The sequence below is a fragment of the Hippocampus guttulatus genome, chromosome 12 (assembly GCF_054856545.1).
Source record: "Hippocampus guttulatus isolate MCC_2025c chromosome 12, RoL_Hgut_1.0, whole genome shotgun sequence".
Classification (NCBI taxonomy): domain Eukaryota; kingdom Metazoa; phylum Chordata; class Actinopteri; order Syngnathiformes; family Syngnathidae; genus Hippocampus; species Hippocampus guttulatus.
Genome location: NC_141272.1, coordinates 10,093,832 through 10,114,171, shown reverse-complemented (window position 1 = coordinate 10,114,171; position 20,340 = coordinate 10,093,832). Strand labels below are relative to the sequence as shown.

The window sequence follows — 20,340 nt, the reverse complement described above, 5'->3', positions numbered from 1 at the left end:
TTGAACGCTGTCCAAAATGTTTGAATAGTTCAGCGTGTCTTGGTTTTGATCAGATGCTCCTCCTCCCTCTTTGCTCTTATGAAGGTTTTTTAGTAATGAATTGTGCAGTGGTCTCAATGAGGAGTGAGTTGTTGGAGCCAAGGTTTCATTAACATTTTAACGTCCCTGTCTTAGGAGCTCTAAGAGAAGTTAATCTGCTGTCTAATAAAACAAAAGAAAGAACTCCTGAGGCGCATAATGGAGAGTAATGACCCTTGATGGCAAGCTTCTCATGTTCATCATTGTGATTGCAGCAAGATGTCATTTTATATTAGCATTGATTTTGGTCAAATTAATTTTTTTATTCAATTGATTGTTTAATTAATTGCACTGTTGTGGTTGAATTTGTATTATTTTTTTGTGGCCAACCACAATGTGATGAATAGTTGGAATGTTTTTATTCAACATCAGGAATTAGAATTGTGATGAGTTAGAACGAAAGATAGATAGTACTGTATCTCTAATTCAATTTTATCAGTGAAAAACTCCAGATATCTGCAACGTCATCTCACCGTGGACAAATGATGCCACTTTTGCCATTCATGTGTATGAGGCTTCTCATTACAGATGTCACCTATTCAGCTGCCAATATCTGCTAATGAATTATGGGTGTCTGTAGCTGAATTATTTATCTATTACACCAGTTTGAGATACCTACAACACTATTTTGACTACCAGTAGTCATAATTGTTGAGTTAATCCCTAATCCTGTTTTACATGAATTCCCCGTCACGATTTGCCTGCCTCACATGCCCACTCGCAAAGCTTTTCTCAATAAACGTGTGATTGGCTGGGTCGTGCCACGTGGTGAGTGCAAACGTTTACTTACATACTGTAAATACGAACCATTTATCAAAATGATTGAAAATGCGGAGTGGAGCCTCTTGAGAACGACTGCTCGTATAGAGTGGGCCTATATCAAAGCTGACTTGATATTACAATTGCTGTACTTTGGCGCTTTATGAATATGATTGTATTCCACCAAAAATAGTCAATATATGGTGCCGTTGAGTGAGCAATTATAATTTGCATGCCAAAGACATTTCTTGTATTGTGTGTTTTGTTGTCATATCTCGGCAGACCGCGTGAACGTGAGAGAACAAAGAGTAAAAAGAGTGAAAATAATTGATCCCAGTGCATCACGTTTAGCTGTGTGCTTTTATACATAAGCAGTGAGGCAAGAGCACTTGAGTATGACTCCAATGATGCTTTGCTCTGCCCAGAAGAAGAAAAATCCTCGCGAAAGAGGTAGCCCCGCAGCTGCTAATCAGTTCATGCGGTTGATAGAATGAAGCAGCATGAAGAAAAAGCATGCCCCTTTATCGATACGTTACGACTCGGCCTCGTCATGATCGCAAGTTCACTTTGCAGCTCTGCTTCAGCATTCTGCTAGGCACAGTGCCAGGGGACACGTAGAAGTACAAGCGTAAGGAGACAGTGGAGGGGGTGGGTATGGGATATGGAAGATTTCTTGGTAGGAAGTATTCTGAAACGAGCACAGTCCGCCTCCAAGGTTAAAACATTTTACACCTACAAAAGAAATACAAAAAAAATGAAAATAAAAACACCAACAGGCGAACTGAAACGGGAACAAAAAGTGATACAATTCTACACAAGGACAGTAAATTATAACTGACGTGTTTCATGTTTTTTTTTTTTTTAAATCACATCATAGATTTTCACTCGGGCTGTAACAAACTATTAGAGTGGAACCTGAAACATTCATATATCTAGTATGATTCAGAAATCGCCCATGTTTTTTCTGTTGTGTCTAATAATAGTGTTGAATAATATCAGAATATATTTCCTTTTGAGGCGTTTCGTAACTTGAAAATTTCGTATGAAGAGACGTTCGTAAGTAGAGGTACTGATAGAGAAATCTATGAACAAAATTGTATCATGTTTAAAGTTTCGGTTATTTTGGGCATGTCTGGACATGCTCAGCGCAGAGGTGTCGGCCGTTTGGGCGGAGGGCCTTTTCTTGAGTAATCACGTCAAAGCAAGGGGGGCGAAGGCTAGATTCAATCACAGAGTGGGAATAAACAAATTGGGAACAAAGAGTTGTTGAATACCAAAAGACAGTTTGGGAACAGCTGACGCGCCCAGGTGGACATTTGTCATCAGCAAAGTCTGTGACTTGTGTATTCGGGTAGATCAGATCACTACAGAGGGGCCGGACCGGGGGGCACGGTATCCAAATCTCTGGGGCAGTGTCTTGTATTTTGCAATAAAAGTTCGAACCGGCGGAGAGGGAGCCGAGTGTGTATCATCGGAGCAACTAACCGTCGTTCGCTCTCAGAGATCCGCTCCCGCCGATATTGAAGACAATTTTCCTGTGTGCCGAGTCATTTCTTTAACTTTGTCCGAGAAAATCTCTGACAGGTACCAATCTATCCAAAAACAGGACATTATATTACATTACATTACATAAGACATAGAAGCATGTTTTGCATATCCTTTGTCTACCAAGCCATGGCACCGAAACAAAAAGCTGGTAACCGGTCCATACCTATTTGTTGCAGGAAGTTAAAAATTACTTTGGTAATTATTCTATTACGCGAACATAATGTGAAACCTTTTATACCTTCTCGAACAAAACACAGCTCAATGCGTTGAAAGGTTTTATACAAAGTTGGTGTCAGGACACAGGCTTGTGGTGCTTCTCACACCCAGCTGACTTGAGGCATCCTTGATGGTGTCCCTTGGTGAGTTGAAGAGTTTACTGAGACCGGTGGCCCGGTTGTCCTAATGACAGACAGCGACAAGCAGCTGCAGAAGGCGCAGACTCCCTGAAGGGAATCCAACCTGGCAACACACTGAGGGTGCAAGAAATTTGGGACAATTCAGGGTTTTTCCAAAACTAACATGTTGCACTGCCCCCCGCCCCCTTCTCTGCGAATATCATCCCAGAGGATAAAGAAGCAAAGACAGTTCTAGAGAGATAACAGAGATCAGAGAGGGTAGGAGGGGACTGGCTGTTGATAATCAGTAAACGCATTTCCATGCTTATTACACAAATGATTTCATGATATTTGATGTGGTGTTGGCGGGGTGTAGAGCGTGAGGTGGCGGCGGGGTTTTCTCATCTGAACGTCGCAGCTAAATGATGGAGTAATTTCGGTGATCCCCGCCCCCCCCTGCCCCAAGTCGGGGCAGGCCTGCTTGTAAATTGCATGTCATTCTGGCACACAAGCAAGGAGAAGTGCGATTCATACACATACACATACACACACACACACACACGGACGCGCGCAAAGTGTTCCTCCTTTGCATGTACGCACCCACGACTGTCTTGATCTTCATCATCTATAGTGCCCATGCCAAAAAAGAAAAAATATCTCTAAACAAAAGAACCATTACATTCATTTCCAAATGATGACATTACATTTGGCGTGGCGGTGTCATATATCAAAGTGTTGAGAACTACTCCCTTACTGTATGTGCTTCATCTTAATGCTATCGCTGCATGTCAAGGGCATGGAGGAAATTAAATCGGAAAGTGCAGATAGACCAAAGAAGATATTATCTCTGGATGATTGCAGTTTTGATAGGTATTGCCGTGAATTTCATTTTCTCTGGATGGAGAGGAGATGAGTTAGCCTGCAGATTTGCTCATTTTTCTTCTCCATGATTTATGTGAGTTGAGTGTAAGCCCTCCCCCTGCGCACCCCCCCCCCCCTCGCCCCACCGCCACCTTTGTCAAGAGCATCTACATGCATGTGCACACACTCCTTTGAGTTGCATCTTGTTTGCAGCGGTTTACAAGCGCGTATATTCGTACTTTTCGTGGAGCTGTATGTTAGTAAACCGTAGTATGTTGCCGTTGTGTGTTAACACGTGTGCTAGTGTGTGTGTGTGGTGAGATAGCAACAGAGCGATCAGAGGAGGGAACCATTCCGGGGCAGACGGGCGGGAGAGTGTCATTACTCAGACCTGTTTACATTCTAAATACGTAATGAAATCTTCTTGGTCATAATGACGGGAATAAAAGTTTGGGAAATTGTAAAAGTGGTGAAGTTTGAGAAATGAGGCCCGACCCGTGAAATAGCATTTGGGGGCAGAAAACGACATTATTATGCACTGCTCCTGCCTGCCTGAGACATGAAGATGAACTGCTAGTGGGCCATAAAATGCTGTTAGCCCAGGCCTGAAGTATGGCACATTGTAAAAGAGCCCCGATGCCATATTGACAATATATATAAAAGTATAGCCATACACAACATTATTTTTCATATACGATGAGCTCCGAAACAGAAGCCTCGCCCCCGTCCAACGCATACACTGATAGGCAGTTTTTTTCCCCCCCTCCCTATAAAATATCTAAATAAACATATTGTCATGGAACCCATCTCTGCCCTGATCATATAGACCTTGATATTAAAAACAGAAATATTACATTTTCTTGGAGCTCTATTTTCTCCTGTCCTCTTTTGGCTGTGGCGTAGATCTGTTTGTCGGGGCGGAGGAAGACGAGGCATAGGAAGGCCTTGCAATATTATGCCATATAATGAGATGACTATTGAGAATCAGCTCCACTATAAAGAGATGTAGTATACGGGACCATTATTTTCTGTCAATAAGCAGTTGCAATATAGAAGTAATGGTAAAAGCAGTGGAGCATTAAGATTGATGTTAAAGTCGATGGCAAGATGAGCATTCTTTCCATCAAACTTATGTAATGAGCATACAGTTATACAACCGTAATCCGACCCGCTTGACTTTTAAAATATAATTTCTCATTATTAGGAAATGCATTGCTCCCCCCCCCCCTTTTTTTTTTTAAATTAGCATTTGTCCTCTGTCCCAGCAGACTACGAGAGAGAGGCAGTGTACACCCTTAACTACGGCAGGGCATGCCCATTCGGATTTTTCTAATATTAAAGTATTTTTTTGTCTTCGGCAGACCCTCCACGCATAAAACGAAATCAGGCATTTAACTGTTTTGGGCATGCTGTGTGTGTGTGGGGGGGGGGGGGGGGTCAGGGGCACATAAAGATTCTCTTCCACCACCAATCAAGAATCCAATCTTTTAAGACAATCGTCATAAGATAACTCAGAAGATGGCCCGGCGTTTGACATCTTTGGTTGGAAAGGAGCAAAACCGGAGAAAACCAGCTCCATTGTGTTTCTGTGTGGACCCTTCCTACGTCGACAGTCAATCACTAGGCACTTATAGAAAAACAACAATTAACGTTCACATTCACATTAATGGGCTACATAAGTCTTCAATGACCCTGACATGGAAAATGAAGACTTTCAAAGCCTGATCTCTCTCTTTTCACATTTTGAGAGTGAAGTTGTCAAGCAGACTTTTGCTGAAGGACATGGATGCTGCGGTATTTATTTATCTATGTATTTATTTTGTGAGTGTCCTCACTGCTTGGCCATCCCACCATTATATCGAACAATGAGGCCCTTTCCATTTCCATAAAAGTGTGAAGGAGCAGCAGCGTTCAAAAAGTTGATGGATGCCCCAGCCCTGTTAATACCAGCATCACCACTCAGGCTCCATTTCAATTATTCATGCATGACTCAGGGTCCGAGCTCTTGCCCCGCACAAAGGAGGAGGAAGTCCGGTCGACTCGCGCTTGCCGACCTTACCGCAGCGTTGACGGACTTATTTTGTTGAGCCTAAGTGCCTGGCGTCTGTCCTATTAGTCGAAAATAAACACAAGCCATTAGCCAAATAAATAAGCATCACTCGGCTGGGTAAAAACAATGCCACACTGTGCATAACGTAGCAAGGCACACAGGAAACGTCATCTATTTATAATGGAGAGCTGCTCCAAGAGACTATTATTGTTATTATTAGGCCTAAGGCTGACCAGACAAAGCAAGGCATGCTGGGTCGGCAAATGGACAAAAGCGGCAAAGAGCAGACACAGAGAAACAGAAATGGATTTACTAAGCTGTCTTCCTAACACATTTGTGAGGCCCTCTGCCAAGGCCAATCATTGCGTATCTATTTATTTATTTGACTTGCTCTTGTCCATCAAACTTAGATGAAATGCATGTCAATTATACGGGGCCACAAGATTAGGTACTCCTCTACAAGCTCAGGAAAACTTTGCTGCGGAGGTCATCGAAGGACTACTTTTTTGCTTTTTTAAGAATAAAAGTACATCTTTGAGTATTTGATGCAACATTGCAATGGTATTTGATTTTAATTTTACCAGACAGTGCTGTTATCAAGGTCCTGTTTAAGGGGATCCTGTTAAATTGTAATTTGTAAGATGACAGCATGGATTACATATATAGTTATTAATAGAATGTCCAAGATACAACGTTCAACTTAATCAATTATTTTATTTCATACCCAGGATGTCTTAGTTCTGCTGCTGTAAAGTTGCTCGTATGAGGCAACCCCCCCCAAACATCTTGGGAATTGATGGATTGAATTGTGCCATCACATGCGGATGTTTGTGTGTGCGTGTGTGTGCGCGTGTGGTTAAAAAATCCAAGCCTTCCTTTTCCCAGGCATAATAGCAATTGGAAATTTCAGCTGTCAAGCACCGCCCGTCAATGTGGATTGTGATGCGTAATGTCACCTGCTACAGGGGATGCACTCGCACACACACGCACACGCACACGCATACACGCACATACCACATTAAGTGTCCCTTAATGTGGGCTGCGTCTCGGATGCTGCAGCCTGACATCGCTGCATTAAAGCGGGTCATTATATTTCCCTGCCACCGGGAAGTGACGTTTTTACAAAGTGACAAGTTTACAGTTTGATAAATCTGATTACTATTTTTTTCTCTGTGGGTGAGGAGGTGTGTGGTGCCGGAAGGGAACGTAGTGGGAAGATGAGCTTGGTTGTCTATGTAGTAGGAGGAGGAGGAAGGGAAAATGGGAGGTGGGGGTGTTGGGAGGGGGCTGCCTGTCAGCGACACCCCGACCCCGCCGTCTAAATGATGCTCCCAGGCAGCGGTTTCAGATCCCATGCCCATTAGCATTTAATTTCTCTCTAATCCTACACACAGTTTCTGCCGCTGCATGGTAACAAGGGTCGCTGTGCCATTGCACAAAAAAGCCTCCGAGTGCAATCCTCCGTGCCCCCCCCTCCTTTTTTTTTAATGGCTCCGCTCACAATCCTTACCATCATTCTTCCTTGACAATTAAGATCCTCAAATCAAATAGTGCAGATATTGCTATTACAGCTAGGGTGAAGGTAGGGCGGTGGGGACTGTGTCTCCCAACACAACTGGCTAGGCACAAATATCCTCTTCCCTGGTTGACTTATTCCTGCTAACATACGGAGGGCCAATAGAAAGTGTGGAGCGGCTGTGATCTTCAAATGCGCTCTGTGCCCTGTCATCCCATTCTCACAAGACTTGTTGCAATACCTTTTGTTTTCTCTCTCAAAATTCCCCTTCATCTCTTCGTTATTGATCCTCCCTGGTGTGTCCAGGAGGCACCTTTTTATTTTTTCCACGGGTAGGATTGCTTTTCCACTCCGGCAGGCCGCCACTACCAACAGGGCAGAAGTTGTCCCCTGGTAGTCGGCGAGGACAGTTTCACGGAGCGTTCCCGCTAATGGTCGCGGTTAAAGATGGTCTTGGGTAAAATTTAGCACTGCCAAGGGGGAGCGAGCATCTTTCCAAGTAGATTACATCGATAAAAGTTGTGTCCGCCTGGGGCTTGTCTGTGCTGTCATGAACGGGCCTTTGTGACATGTCTCTGAACTCTTGGTGGATTATTGTCAAGGAGAGTGATGTACACAGTAAGGCTTGAACAACTCGAGATTTTTTTTTCTACTCCACTATAACCCAGGACTGGGGGAAAAAAGCCGACTAAGTTGGATAAGTCAACCACAAAAACAGGTTGACACGACATTTTGGCCCCGAAGCTTTGCCGACATCTTGTTGCAGCATCCACACACAATAATTTCCTGTCTACATACAACTTGATAGACAATTGATTCTGAAAAAGATGTGACCCGACTACAATGTGATCCAAGATGAGTCAAAATTGATTAATTGATGTCATTAAAAACATTTTTTAACACAGTACAGCAGTCCCCAACCTAACCATATTTGTGCCAAGGAGCCATTTCAGCTGAAGACAGACCAGTGTAGAAAAAAAGAGAGCAAATTATTTTGAACATATTAAAACAGATTATTTAAAAAAATATACATTTGTAAGTGTTAAAACACAGTGTTGTAAAGCAACACAAGTGATAGGTAATAAGTTCTCAATATCACACAGTTGTCGCTCACACATGATTGGACTCACAGTTTTTGCGGACGAGGGCGGAGCTTCACCTTACGCTGCTGCCCTTGTTCCTCCAAATGATTGCCATACTCTCAGTATGTACAATATGAAGATCCTGTCATTTTTTTCTTGTTTGTTTTTTTGTCATGGGCACAAAGGAGTGGCCAGAGTGCCACAACGTCTCACTGACAATTTACTGGTTCTAAGAAAACTGCATCCATCTGAAAATGGCTGCAAAGTCACAGGTATCAAAAGCTTCCGATATATGTGAGCGTTGCCATAGCCATCCCTGACCACCACGTAGTTCTGGCCTTGCTTGAGCAAGTCGGAAGACCTCTGAAAATGTACTCATTCACTCATTGACTAATCGGTTCACGCCTTATTGTACTTTTGAGTCATTTACATTTTTTTTCCCCTCACCTACAGACACCAGCGGAGCAGGCTAAGGTTCGAATGCAGCTGGTCCTGCAGGCTGCAGGTAAGGTCCTGATTTGCTTTTCACTCGTTTCTGGCCCTGAATGTTTCAAAGACACAACCAATATACCCTTGGATGATATGTTTTGTTGGAGAAATGCCAAACCAGCTTAATGTATGCAGCGCTGGAAGGTACACAGTCTTCAAATTGTAGGTTTGTGAGGTGGTTAGCTGTGTGAGGTTCTGGGTTTAAAACTTCCCTGAGGCATTTCTGAGTTAGCGTGTTCTCTTTGTCCTTGCATGTTTTTTCTTCGGGTTCTCTAGTTTCCACCCATGTTCTGAAAACATGTTCGGTGTATTGAAAACTTTGAAGGTGTAAATGTGAGCGTGGATATTTGTTTATATATGCCTCACCAAAGTCTCTAAAATTTATCAGTGGTTGAAACTACCGTATTTTCATGACCATACAGCGCATGGCATTCAGAAGTGCGGTGTCAGTTATGGGTGATTTTCTGTATTTACCACATACATATCACGCACATATGGTAAAACGTACGCTAGTTTAAAGAACACGGTTGCATGCATGCTATGTTTTTAAAACGGCAGCAGGAGCAAAACTGAGTTTGCTGGTACATTACTGAAGTATGTAACGCTGTACTCACATTATTTTTGGATCACTCCTCATCCACAAATCCATCAAAGTCCTCATCTGTATCTGAAATGAGAACACCTGAGAAAGTTCTCCACCGATTGCAGTTTCGTTGCCGCGCGGCTCCTCAGAAATTGTGTCGACTTTTTCAGGCGCGTTATTCCAAGCATCCACAATCCATTCACCAATTGTGGTGTAACATGCCGGCACTTCCTTCCAGTCTTTGTCAAGCTGTGTTCGCCCTCTGTCATGCATCGCTCCCACGCCGCTCGCAACTACACTTTGAACGCTCTGTTGACACCGATGTCCAGCGGTTGGAGTTTCTCTTTCTCTTAAAAATCACAGTAGGTGGCCGTTTCTGTCCATTGCCATGGCAACCAAGCACAACAGTAAAAGCGAGACTTCTCTTAAAAACCTTGACCATTGTCAATTCAACCACTGGGACTGTTCTTAATAGTAGATGTAGTAACTATATCTTATTCATATTCACTGAATAATGGTGTAGCAGCCCACATGTTCCAGTGGTTAGCGCGTCGACCTCACAATACAGAGGTACCGGGTTCAATTCCAGCTCCGGCCTCCCTTGTGGAGTTTGCATTGTCTCCTCGGGCCTGCGTGGGTTTTCTCCGGGTACTTCGGTTTCCTCCCACATTCCAAAAACATGCATGGCAGGTTGATTGAACGCTCTAAATTGTCTCTAGGTGTGAGTGTGAGCGTGGATGATTGTTCGTCTGTGTTTGCCCTGCGATTGGCTGGCAACTGGTTCAGGGTGTCCCCCGCATACTGCCCGAAAACAGCTGGGATAGGCTCCAGCACCCCTCGCGACCCTTGTGAGGATAAGCGGATCGGAAAATGGATGGATGGATGGATGAATAATGGTCAAACAGATTGAATGTACCACTAGGATATGATTGAAGCATTTGCCTTGCTTTTGTTTGAACAAATTAACTCTTGGTCCTGATCAGTGCACACACACACACACACACACACACACACACACACACACACACACACACACACGCACACTCTTGCAGGCTACAGTTTTCTCGGGCCGATATTTACAACAGCTTAATTTCAAACACCTTGTAGGACATAATTCACAGATGTCACCGTTCGAGCCCAGTGTATATTTCGATGTGTACGCCAGGGTTGGATTTTTGCAAGCAGCATGCGACAGGCAGAGATTGACTGTGTAGAAAGATGTCTTCATGTTTACAGTCAGGCACCCACACACAGCGTAGTCCTGCTCTAATTTCACCCCGGGAAATATATGAAAGAGGTAGGCGCCCATACATCATATACGAATCACACGTACATTCACACGCATATACTGAAGACCAGACCTTAAGCCTAACTGGAGGTTGCTGAGCAACAGTTGCCTCCATCCGCACCTTTTGGGTGCTTTTGACCATCTGACAAATACAGCACATTTTCACGTGATGCTACATAATGTGTTCAGGTTTTCAGGGTCTAATGTGCAAGTGTGGAAAGTAGACATTGAGCAACACAACTGAATTGAATTTACAGTATGTGAATCCTAAAAAGGACTCACATTTGCTTTTTTCTTGAAGACCCAAAGTATTCTTCAGAATGACACTTAATCCGTAACTCTGTCATTCAGAGGGCTTGAAACATTAAGGCAACAAAGGCCTGAAAAGACCACCGCAGCAGAAAACTTTTTTTTAATCTTGTTAACCTTTCCAGTTCCTAAGATATGAGTTTTTGTAAAGTAGCATCTTATGAAATAACATGTATTCATTTTGCTACAGTTTGTTCAACCAAGTCATTGAAAGTGCAGTGGTGGCTGTGCTTCTCCTGTACCACAAGTGGTAGATTACAGTGAGTTGTTGGTTGTGAAGGTAGGCTATATTCGATAAACGTGTTGGCGATCACAGACATGCAGTTTTGAGATGGTTGTTCTGCTTTGCGGGAGACAAATTGAACTTTATCAAGTGTGAAACGATCCCCACCATTGGACATTGTCTGTTTTTGACATATACTTTCCTCCTGCCTCACCACCGTCGCGCTAATTTCTCCACGGAATGGTGCATGAGTTTAAAATTTGAGGCAGAAATTTTGCGCTGACTTTCTCAGGGGGAGGCGGTTCCTCGAATTATTCGAGTTACTCGATTAATCGTTCCTGCCCTAGTTGAGCCACAATTTCAAAAGGTATGCTGCAAAAACAACACTGCACATTACCTCAATGAAAAGGCCCCAAAGTTGGGTGATCTGTGTGGTCCAAACTGAAACTGAGCCACCTTGCTGTGACAAAAGAGGCTTCAATAATGATCTGAGTCTGGGTGTATCAGACCTGCTGTAAAACCACATCTCGTCAATTACAGCTTGTTCAGTAACTTTATTCAGTCCCCCCTTACCTCCCTGTCTTTGTTGCAGTCCTGGGCAGACATTGAAACAGGGAGGGATGGAGGGTGAGCAGGAGGCAGCAGATGTTGGGAGGTTGTGTGAATGTTAATATCCTGACGTAGCCGTGGAGCTTAAGCCGCCTCCTCCTTCCCTCCATTCCTCTGTGAGCGCCCGCCAGGCTTTCTCTCCCGGGGTCTCCTGACATCCTTGAAGCCCGCGGCTCTCCTCATCTCTCCTCCGACTTGCCCCCCCCCCACACACACACACACACACACTCACACACACACACACACACACCGTTCCCCTCCCGCCTTTTGTCCGTCTATGGACTCTCTCTAGTCAGTATAGAGCAGATCATCCCATGGCTAAAGCGGATAAGGCCTTTGTGTCGGGGGGCTTTGCGGACCTGTAATGAGCCCCCTCGGCTGGCCCGCTGGCCTGCTTAGGGCTCTCACTGGGGGCTTTAAGTGTGTGTGTGTGTGTGTGTGTGTGTGTGTGTGTGTGTGTGTGTGTGTGTGTGTGTGTGTGTGTGTGTGTGTGTGTGTGTGTGTGTTACGGAGTGTATGTGGATTATGAGGAGGGCATCGCTGGCTCCCAATGAAAGAGCTGGTCGGATATGCTTATGGGTCATTTTCTGCGTGGCCTACATATCAAATACACATATGTGCATACCAACTCATCCACACGTGACACATTCTTAATTAACTTACTTAGTTCAATAACTTGATAACTTGAGATTGTTCTTCATCTGTCTGTCCATCCCTCTATTCATCCATTTTTAGTCAGCCATTTATTCATCTTCATTATTTTTATTAACCTTGCAGGTTGCTCAGAATAACTTAATTTGTTCTGAATACCACAAACAAAGCCATGTTTCTTATCTAATGCTAATGTGCTCCCTTGCAAATGCACACGCACGCGGCAGCCTTGCTTGCACACGTTATTGTGCTGTTTTCTTTTCAGCCTCTCGCTCAATTCTCGCCTCTTTTGAGAGCGCTGTCCGTTTCCACTCAAATGAGCGCGAGCGCCGTACGAGGGGAGCAGCCGTAGAGGGCCTCTCCTTATCCACACGTCAATGGAGAGTGTTTGCAGAACACCCACTGTGGGCCCAAGGGCCAGGGGGTCATCAAAACCTGCGTCCTCTCTCCATTTGAACCTTTGACAGCAACAAAAACAAACAGTCCTTAAGCTCTCATCAGAGGCTTGAACTTGGCAGGGGCTCACTGGTCTGAATTAACTTTCTTGCTGGTTTGTCTACTCTTGACACCTGTCTGAAGTTGTTAAGGAGAAAGTGCAATTTGGACTACTTGTTTTTGTAGCCCTTAAATAACACTAAGCTCTTTTGACGAAAATGACTTCATGGCGTTGAATTGCCTGCCAAATGTCATTATGGTGTGTTAAAGTGGAATGTTGGCATCAAGTGTTTTCCCATAATGTCACTACGGAACGTAGGAGTTTACATAATCATTTACAAGACAGTTCAATTAGCGGCAATTATACGCTCACAAGCCCCTTTTTTGGTACACCCTCACTCTTCAAAGTAAGAAGCAGCATGGGAAAATATGGCTCTCCTTGTGAAACAGTGCTCTTTAGCACTATGTCAAATCTCAAACCATAATAGGAATATGGTTCAATAATTACTTCTAACAGTGTCAATCAAAACAGACCTTTATTTTCTGTCATTATGTTCTTTGTTGATACGGGTTCTGCATTGGATATTACATTAGCTGTGGTTGTGCTAATGTTGTGGTCGATGTCCATGTATTACATAAACATACTGTCAAAACTGGCCATGGTAATTTATTTACAAATATGGTTTGGTAAATGTTAGTTTTATTTGTTTTTGTTTTTGTGGTGTAGAAATTCGATCGATTATCTATTTCATCTGTAATTCTTTTTGATAATTGATTAAACCTTTATAGATCTTGCTCAATTTAAAATCATCCACATCTGTGGAATTTCGGCCTCTCAGCAGTAAATGATTTCAGTGATCCTCCATGAAACAGACGGATTGTTTGTTTTTTTTCAAAATAAGATATTTGCAAATATTTATCTGCTTTTACTTTGGAAAACAATACACAGTACATCAATATTATCCCGATTCATCCCTGTACTTGAAGTGCCACTACAGTGTCACTGACTATGCAGATTATTATAATTGATTAATCTGTAAAAAATTTTGTTGTTGGCATTTTGTATGTGATGAATCCCTGTTCACTGTTTGGTTAAGTGGCACCCATATAGATGCAAAGGCGTATCAGCAACCAGGCCTTTTAGGATCATCATATAGTCACAGTAATTCATCCATCCATCCATTTTCCGAACCGCTTGATCCTCACTAGGGTCGCTGGGGGTGCTGGAGCCTATCCCAGCCATCTCCGGGCAGTAGGCGGGGGACACCCTGAATCAGTTGCCAGCCAATCGCAGGGCACACAGAGACGAACAACCATCCACGCCCACACTCACACCTAGGGACAATTTAGAGCGTCCAATCAGCCTGACATGCATGTTTTTGGAATGTGGGAGGAAACCGGAGCACCCGGAGAAAACCCACGCAGGCCCGGGGAGAACATGCAAACTCCACACAGGGAGTAATTCATTCACAGCAAATACTTCTCAGTCCCAGAAGGGCTTCCTGAACACACACACACACACACACACACACACACACACACACACACACACACACACACACACACACACACACACACACACGCACACACACACTTTCAATCTCCCCACTGCTGTGCTTCACTCTTCAGTTAGTGCAGTCTCTCTCTCTCTCACCAACTCAATCCACCCCCTTAGGCCCTGACAGATGTATGGTGAACAGACCACATACATGGAAGGGTGTCACCTTACCCCCTCTGGAACTTGAGGGCTAATGCGGCACATTTAGGAGGCTGCCGTCCTTTGTTCTGCCAGGATAAGATGTAATAGGGATACTGAGACAGTGTCCTTTTTCTTTAAAATTGAATTTCTTCAGCCTCTTTTTACACTTGTTCTGCCTTCACTCTTCATGTCTGTTTCTATTGTAATTGTCACCAAACTCTCATACTGTATTGCACAACCGTTGCTGGAATGCTGCAGTGTATTTGTTTGGATAATAACAGTCATCAGCCATTTTGGACATCTTAATTTGTCTGCCATGCTGGTCACAGCAGCACTTGTTTGTGTCACTCATGACTAATTTAACCACTAGCCTATGTTGACCTCTCAAAGGGGATTTCATCTGCTCGCAACACACACATACACACACACACACACACACACACACACACACACACACACACACACACACACACACACACACACCATTATAGAGTAATACTTTGTACATCCAGATGGCCTGTTGTGGTTTGACTCACTGCACACTGATTGCTGGTTTGTACAAATACCGTTGCTGTGATTATGATTTCCGTTTTGTCGTCATAATATCGTGAGCAAGGATGTAGTTTTAAGATTTACCTTTGCTATTATTCTCTTTTCCATTGATTCTTGAAGCATTGGATGAGTACAACTTGTACTACAAAGTGCTCCGTCTCCTGGTACACTAAAGAATCACTGAATTAATTGCTCAGCAGTGATTTTTTAATTTTTTTTAAAATCCAGAACAGTACATTTGCTGTTTTAAAAGTGCTATATAAATCTGGATGTATTGTATTGTATTGTATTAAGGCTGGGTGGCCAGATTTGTCTCGCCACTTCATTTTATATGGCCTGTGAAGGCAAATCCTATGCATCAAATTGCTTTCTTGTTAAAATTCCAAAATTGCAAATTCTCTTACTTTTAATAACATTAAAAAATTTCAAGCATTTTTTATTACTAATCGTCCTTCTAAAAGTAATTTAAAAAAATAATTGAGCATTTTTCCCTGTTTGATGTCCAAATCAAGAGATGAACAGAACCAGACATAAAGGCTGAATGAACAATCCTAATATGGATCAGTTCCAAATTGTCAATAGATAGGCATGGATTAAGATGATCAAATTTTCACAGAAAACTGAATGACAATGTAAAACATATCCCGTTTATTTTTAAATCCATGATCTTTTTTCGTACCAACATTTTAAAAAAAAACAAGACCCTTGATAGTTTAGTAGAAAAAGGTACATTTTTTAATTGTATTTTTGTAATAAAAAAAAATCACTTTATTCATGAATCTTAGTCGTGTATCTTCAACAAATTCCCACCTGCATTTCCATCTTGTTTTGGATTCAGTCTACATTATGTCTTGTTGCACAACAAAAACAGAAATCCCCTTTACGCTGTTGATGCATGTATCCGTGTCCTCTTGTCCTTTGAGAGGATAATGGCATGGGAGGGTGTCCTGTAATTTAGCCTCTGTAACCATTGATCAGCTGGATTTATATGCCATTACCTCATTGTTCCAGTCAGCAGTCGTAATTATGGCTCACACACACACACACACACACACACACACACACACAGACAGATAGGGCGAGACCTCCAGTTACAGAGGCCCCAAATACCTTAATAAGCGTTAACCAATTGACTCTGGTGGAGGAGCGCCTGACCTGGACATGAGAGGGCTTGATGGCTGGACGGAAGGACAGTTGTCTTCTCTCAAATAAGGAGTATGCCTTCCAGTCCAACAGTGAGTCTATCAATGACAGGGTGCACTGGCCTAGATCAAAGGTTAATGTCCAATTGTTTTTGGGGTGTTTGTTTTATGGCTATAATAAACCAACATCCCTTTGCACCAGGGTGATGACACGCTGCACCATTTAGGCCTTTTTAATCAGGCCATAGTATGTTCTAATTGCTCTAATTGTATACCTGTATTCATAGTAATACACACATACACACACACACACACACACACACACACACACACACACACACACACACTCAGTATAGGCCCTCCTTGGTGAGCGCCATAGGCGCACTGTACCAAAGAGATCATGTCAGCCATCGAGTGTCAATTTTCTGCTTGTGTGGCTGCGCTGCGTGTCTCCGAACGCGTCTTTGTTTTTTCGTCCGTGGGCAGATTTCAAACAGCATCTGGTGAGCTCTTGAAACGTACCACTCCGAGTGTACAAACTGAATTATTTCTGCAACCCCCCTTGTTGTCAGTGTTTGGAGACGCATGGTGGCATCTCTTCCTCCTAATCTTCCTCCCTCTTTCCTCGCCTGTCTCTCAACATGTAGATATTTCCATAACAGAAAAAGATTTATAATTTTGCAACATATGGTATAAACGATTTTGATGCAAATGTACGCGCTAATTATTTGCAGACGAGCCTAAAACGGGCCCAGCACTGAAGTGGAATGAAAGCAAATTTGCAACCACCTTAAATTTTTGCTAAGCGTCTACTGTTAAGTAAACTTTGCTAAGTAATTTAATTAGCATGGACCGCTGGCAGGCGCTCAGGGAGAGAGAAGCGGGGTGCACACTGTGAGAGATGAGAAGGGACGGAGTTTATAATGTTAACAACATATGGCAAGGCGCATTTATTTATTCAGCATTATATCATGGGCGGGGCTAGCAAGAGCGATGTGCTATGTTTGAAATATCACCACATAGATTCCATTGAAAGTACATCTTGGCAAGAACTAGGACCCATGTACATCTTTCCGCCAGCTGTCTTTTTACATTGGAGCATCTGTCATTTCTATGTGCGAGTGTGTCAACATGAATTGATTTTAGCCACATAAGCACCTGTGAATCCCTGTTGCCATATTGCGGTGATTCTCAAAGAATCACTGCCTGAGTGAAGATCAGCGATATTGAACCTTTTAGTGCAATACCGAATGATTTCTTATTAAACTGTTATGTAGGTATATATTTTTTCTTTCTCTGTATGCAATGCATTTTATTTGAAATATTATTTCATTTTTATCCATTTCCGTGTAGATAAGCATGGTGTTCATGTTCAAAATATGAGTGATGTAACTTTTGGGAATAAGACATGTCTTGTATTGGTGAGTCCTCAGGCCGACTACTCTCAGTACTTTTTGAGGTTGTATTGATATGTTAACATTTTGAGAACCATTTCTATAATATGTGACACCTCCGATGCAGGGATTCCCAAATGGTGTTTTATGTGCACCTTCAGGGTATAAAGCATTTGAGGAAAATAATTACACTATTACATTGCGCTTCCCCAACCAAAATATTAATGGAAGTCGTATTCCTCATTGGTGCGAATGTTTTCTGTGCCTGTCAAGTTTGTGCTCCCTGTGAATGCTGGGAAAGGCCTCAGCCACTCTTGCGACCCTGAAACCAAATAGGTATGCATGGAAAATGGATGCACAGTTAAATAGATGGTTAGTGCCGTTGTTATAAATGGGCCAGGAAGTTCCAACAGCGACCTTGGCCTTTATTAGACACAAGGGTGTGTTGATGGCTCTTTGACTAATTGAGTTGATTACTCGTATTTTTTTTTTCAAAAGATATTTTGATACCACTTATCCACTATTTCATTGTGGATAAATAATTGAAACACACTCATGTACTAATTCTTTTCATTTTTGCAGTCTTTGCTTCATCATATTTCAGACTTGTGGGACATTTGTAAGCATACTTTGTAGCAACCTTTAAATTTGAGTGGGAAACAGATGTGATGATGAATAATGACGGAGACATGCATTCATAATTGTGGTGTGTGCCCCAGTTGAGACTTTGAAATTCTACTGTAATTAAGTTAGCAAGTACATTTTATTTATATTGGTGATTACTACTGATTTCCTTCCTTATCCGCTATTGAGTAAACTTCTAGCCCAGGGGTGTCAAACTCATTTTTGTCGCGGCCCACTTTGGAGTTACGTCTTCCCTCAGAGGGGCGTTAAGACAATGTAACCTAATAAATGTTTAATCCACCCATCGTATTATTACTTGTACACAAAAAAATGATGGATCACTAGTTTTGAAATCAGTCAGGGATTTGTTCAATTATTGCTCAAATGAGTATAAACAGGGTAACAAAATTATTGCAAAATGTCACCGTTATTTATTATGTATGACAATTTGAGATTTCGGTGCAGGTTTAAGCAAGGATCATGGAAGTTGACACAGATGATTTGCTTTCGCGGGCCACATAAAATGACGCGGCGGGCCAGATCTGGCCCCCGGGCCTTGACTTTGACACATGTGTTCTTACCGGTGAGAATTTGAACAACTCGAACAGCAAAAGTTCTTCGAGCCACTTCAAGTTCCCTTTGTACCTGTGGCGCATGTGTGTATGTCAAGTCAACATTTTCAGTCTCATCAGTCTCCGTCACACAGTTGGTCTCCGTCACGCAGTTCGTCTTCTTCTGTTTACAGCAATGGCAGCGAGTGATGCACACAAACAGCAAGACAAGGACTCAGATGCAAGTGAAGTAATAAAACCCCCTTTGTTTTAGTTTGTATTGGCCCATTCATCATCACATTATTTAATCGCGGGGCTGTAATTGTGCCATCCCCGACCATAGCTAATAGCGCTGTTCAGCCTTGTGTTTGCTTTGTTGGTGGAAATGAATGAAATTAGGATAAACAACCGCAGAGTCGCCTGTAATCAAGCTCTGATTAATGCGCCAGCTCTTTCAGCGCCGTTCCTCATTCCACAACACCTGATATTGCTCTCATAAACAAATTGTGTTTGTCCAAATGGAGAAATTAAATGACGCATTTGATGAGTTTATGATTGACCCGCGCCGTTTTTTTGTGGCCCATTACTGCGTGTCTGTCAGGGCCGAGAGGTGTGTGACTAATGCGCCGTCACTTCCCGTGTGAGGATTTAGCACCACCGCTGATTAATGGCAGCCAACAACATTTTAATAATTTTATGATTGTGGCTTCTGCCAGCCACAGAGAGAGATCAAGGGAGGAAGACGGAGGAATGGGGGAAGGGGGTGGGGGCGTTTAGTGGGTCCAAAGACAGAAAGCGTTCCTTCCAGATGAAATGTTTTATGCCATAGCGAGATGAGCAGATGGAAGCATGATTATGCACCGTGTGAACATCCCCATGAATCTTGCTCTTGAGAACTATTTTATTTATACAAGTTTAATGAATTTCCCCCCTCGTTATTTCATTGAGTTTATACACCGCAATGCATCAAATTGGCAACAAATCTGTGGAAAACGTCACACATTCCACCTTGGCAGGTGACGGAGGGGGTTCCAGGGTAAGGCTGGGGGTGAAGCAAGGAAGACGCAGAGTCATTTGTTCCTGGTTTTTTGGTGAATGAATCCCCGTTTATTTTCATATCCTGCGTCAATCTACGGTTGGGCTCAAAATCCTGCAACATAAATCTGCTTTTCATGGGGATTAGGACCGTCCTGGCCCTTGAAAAAACAAAATTCACATATAAACGAGATTGTGTCTCGTGTAATGTTATTTTGGGCTCCGTTCAGTGATGTCACTGACTGACTGGCAAATGGCGACTACAACCGATCACGAGTTTTACATGAAGTGCAAATTATCTGTTCATCAAATCAAGCCAATGAGATCTGCGTTCAGTCTTTTTTATTTTATTTTATTTATTTTTTGCTTTTTAGCAGAAGTCTGAAGATTTTGCGCTAACACTGATTGCTCTTTGGAGCTCTTCATAATTTTTCATAATTTCCTCCTCCTTGACTAAACTTCTTGCTCTAACTGTTGGAAAAACAAAAAAACCCTAAAAAAACAACAAACAAAAAAGGATGCTGCTA

The 20,340-nt window shown here is 42.8% G+C and overlaps 1 protein-coding gene across 1 annotated transcript in view; it reads left to right on the top strand.

The window, feature by feature from the left end:
- Positions 1 to 20,340, top strand: part of rsrc1 (arginine/serine-rich coiled-coil 1) — a 118,698-nt gene that overhangs the window by 49,480 nt on the left and 48,878 nt on the right. Inside the window, exon 6 of the mRNA XM_086125226.1 lies at positions 8,683 to 8,734. Coding sequence (XP_085981352.1) covers positions 8,683 to 8,734 — 52 coding nt within the window. The remainder of the gene's footprint in view (positions 1 to 8,682; positions 8,735 to 20,340) is intronic.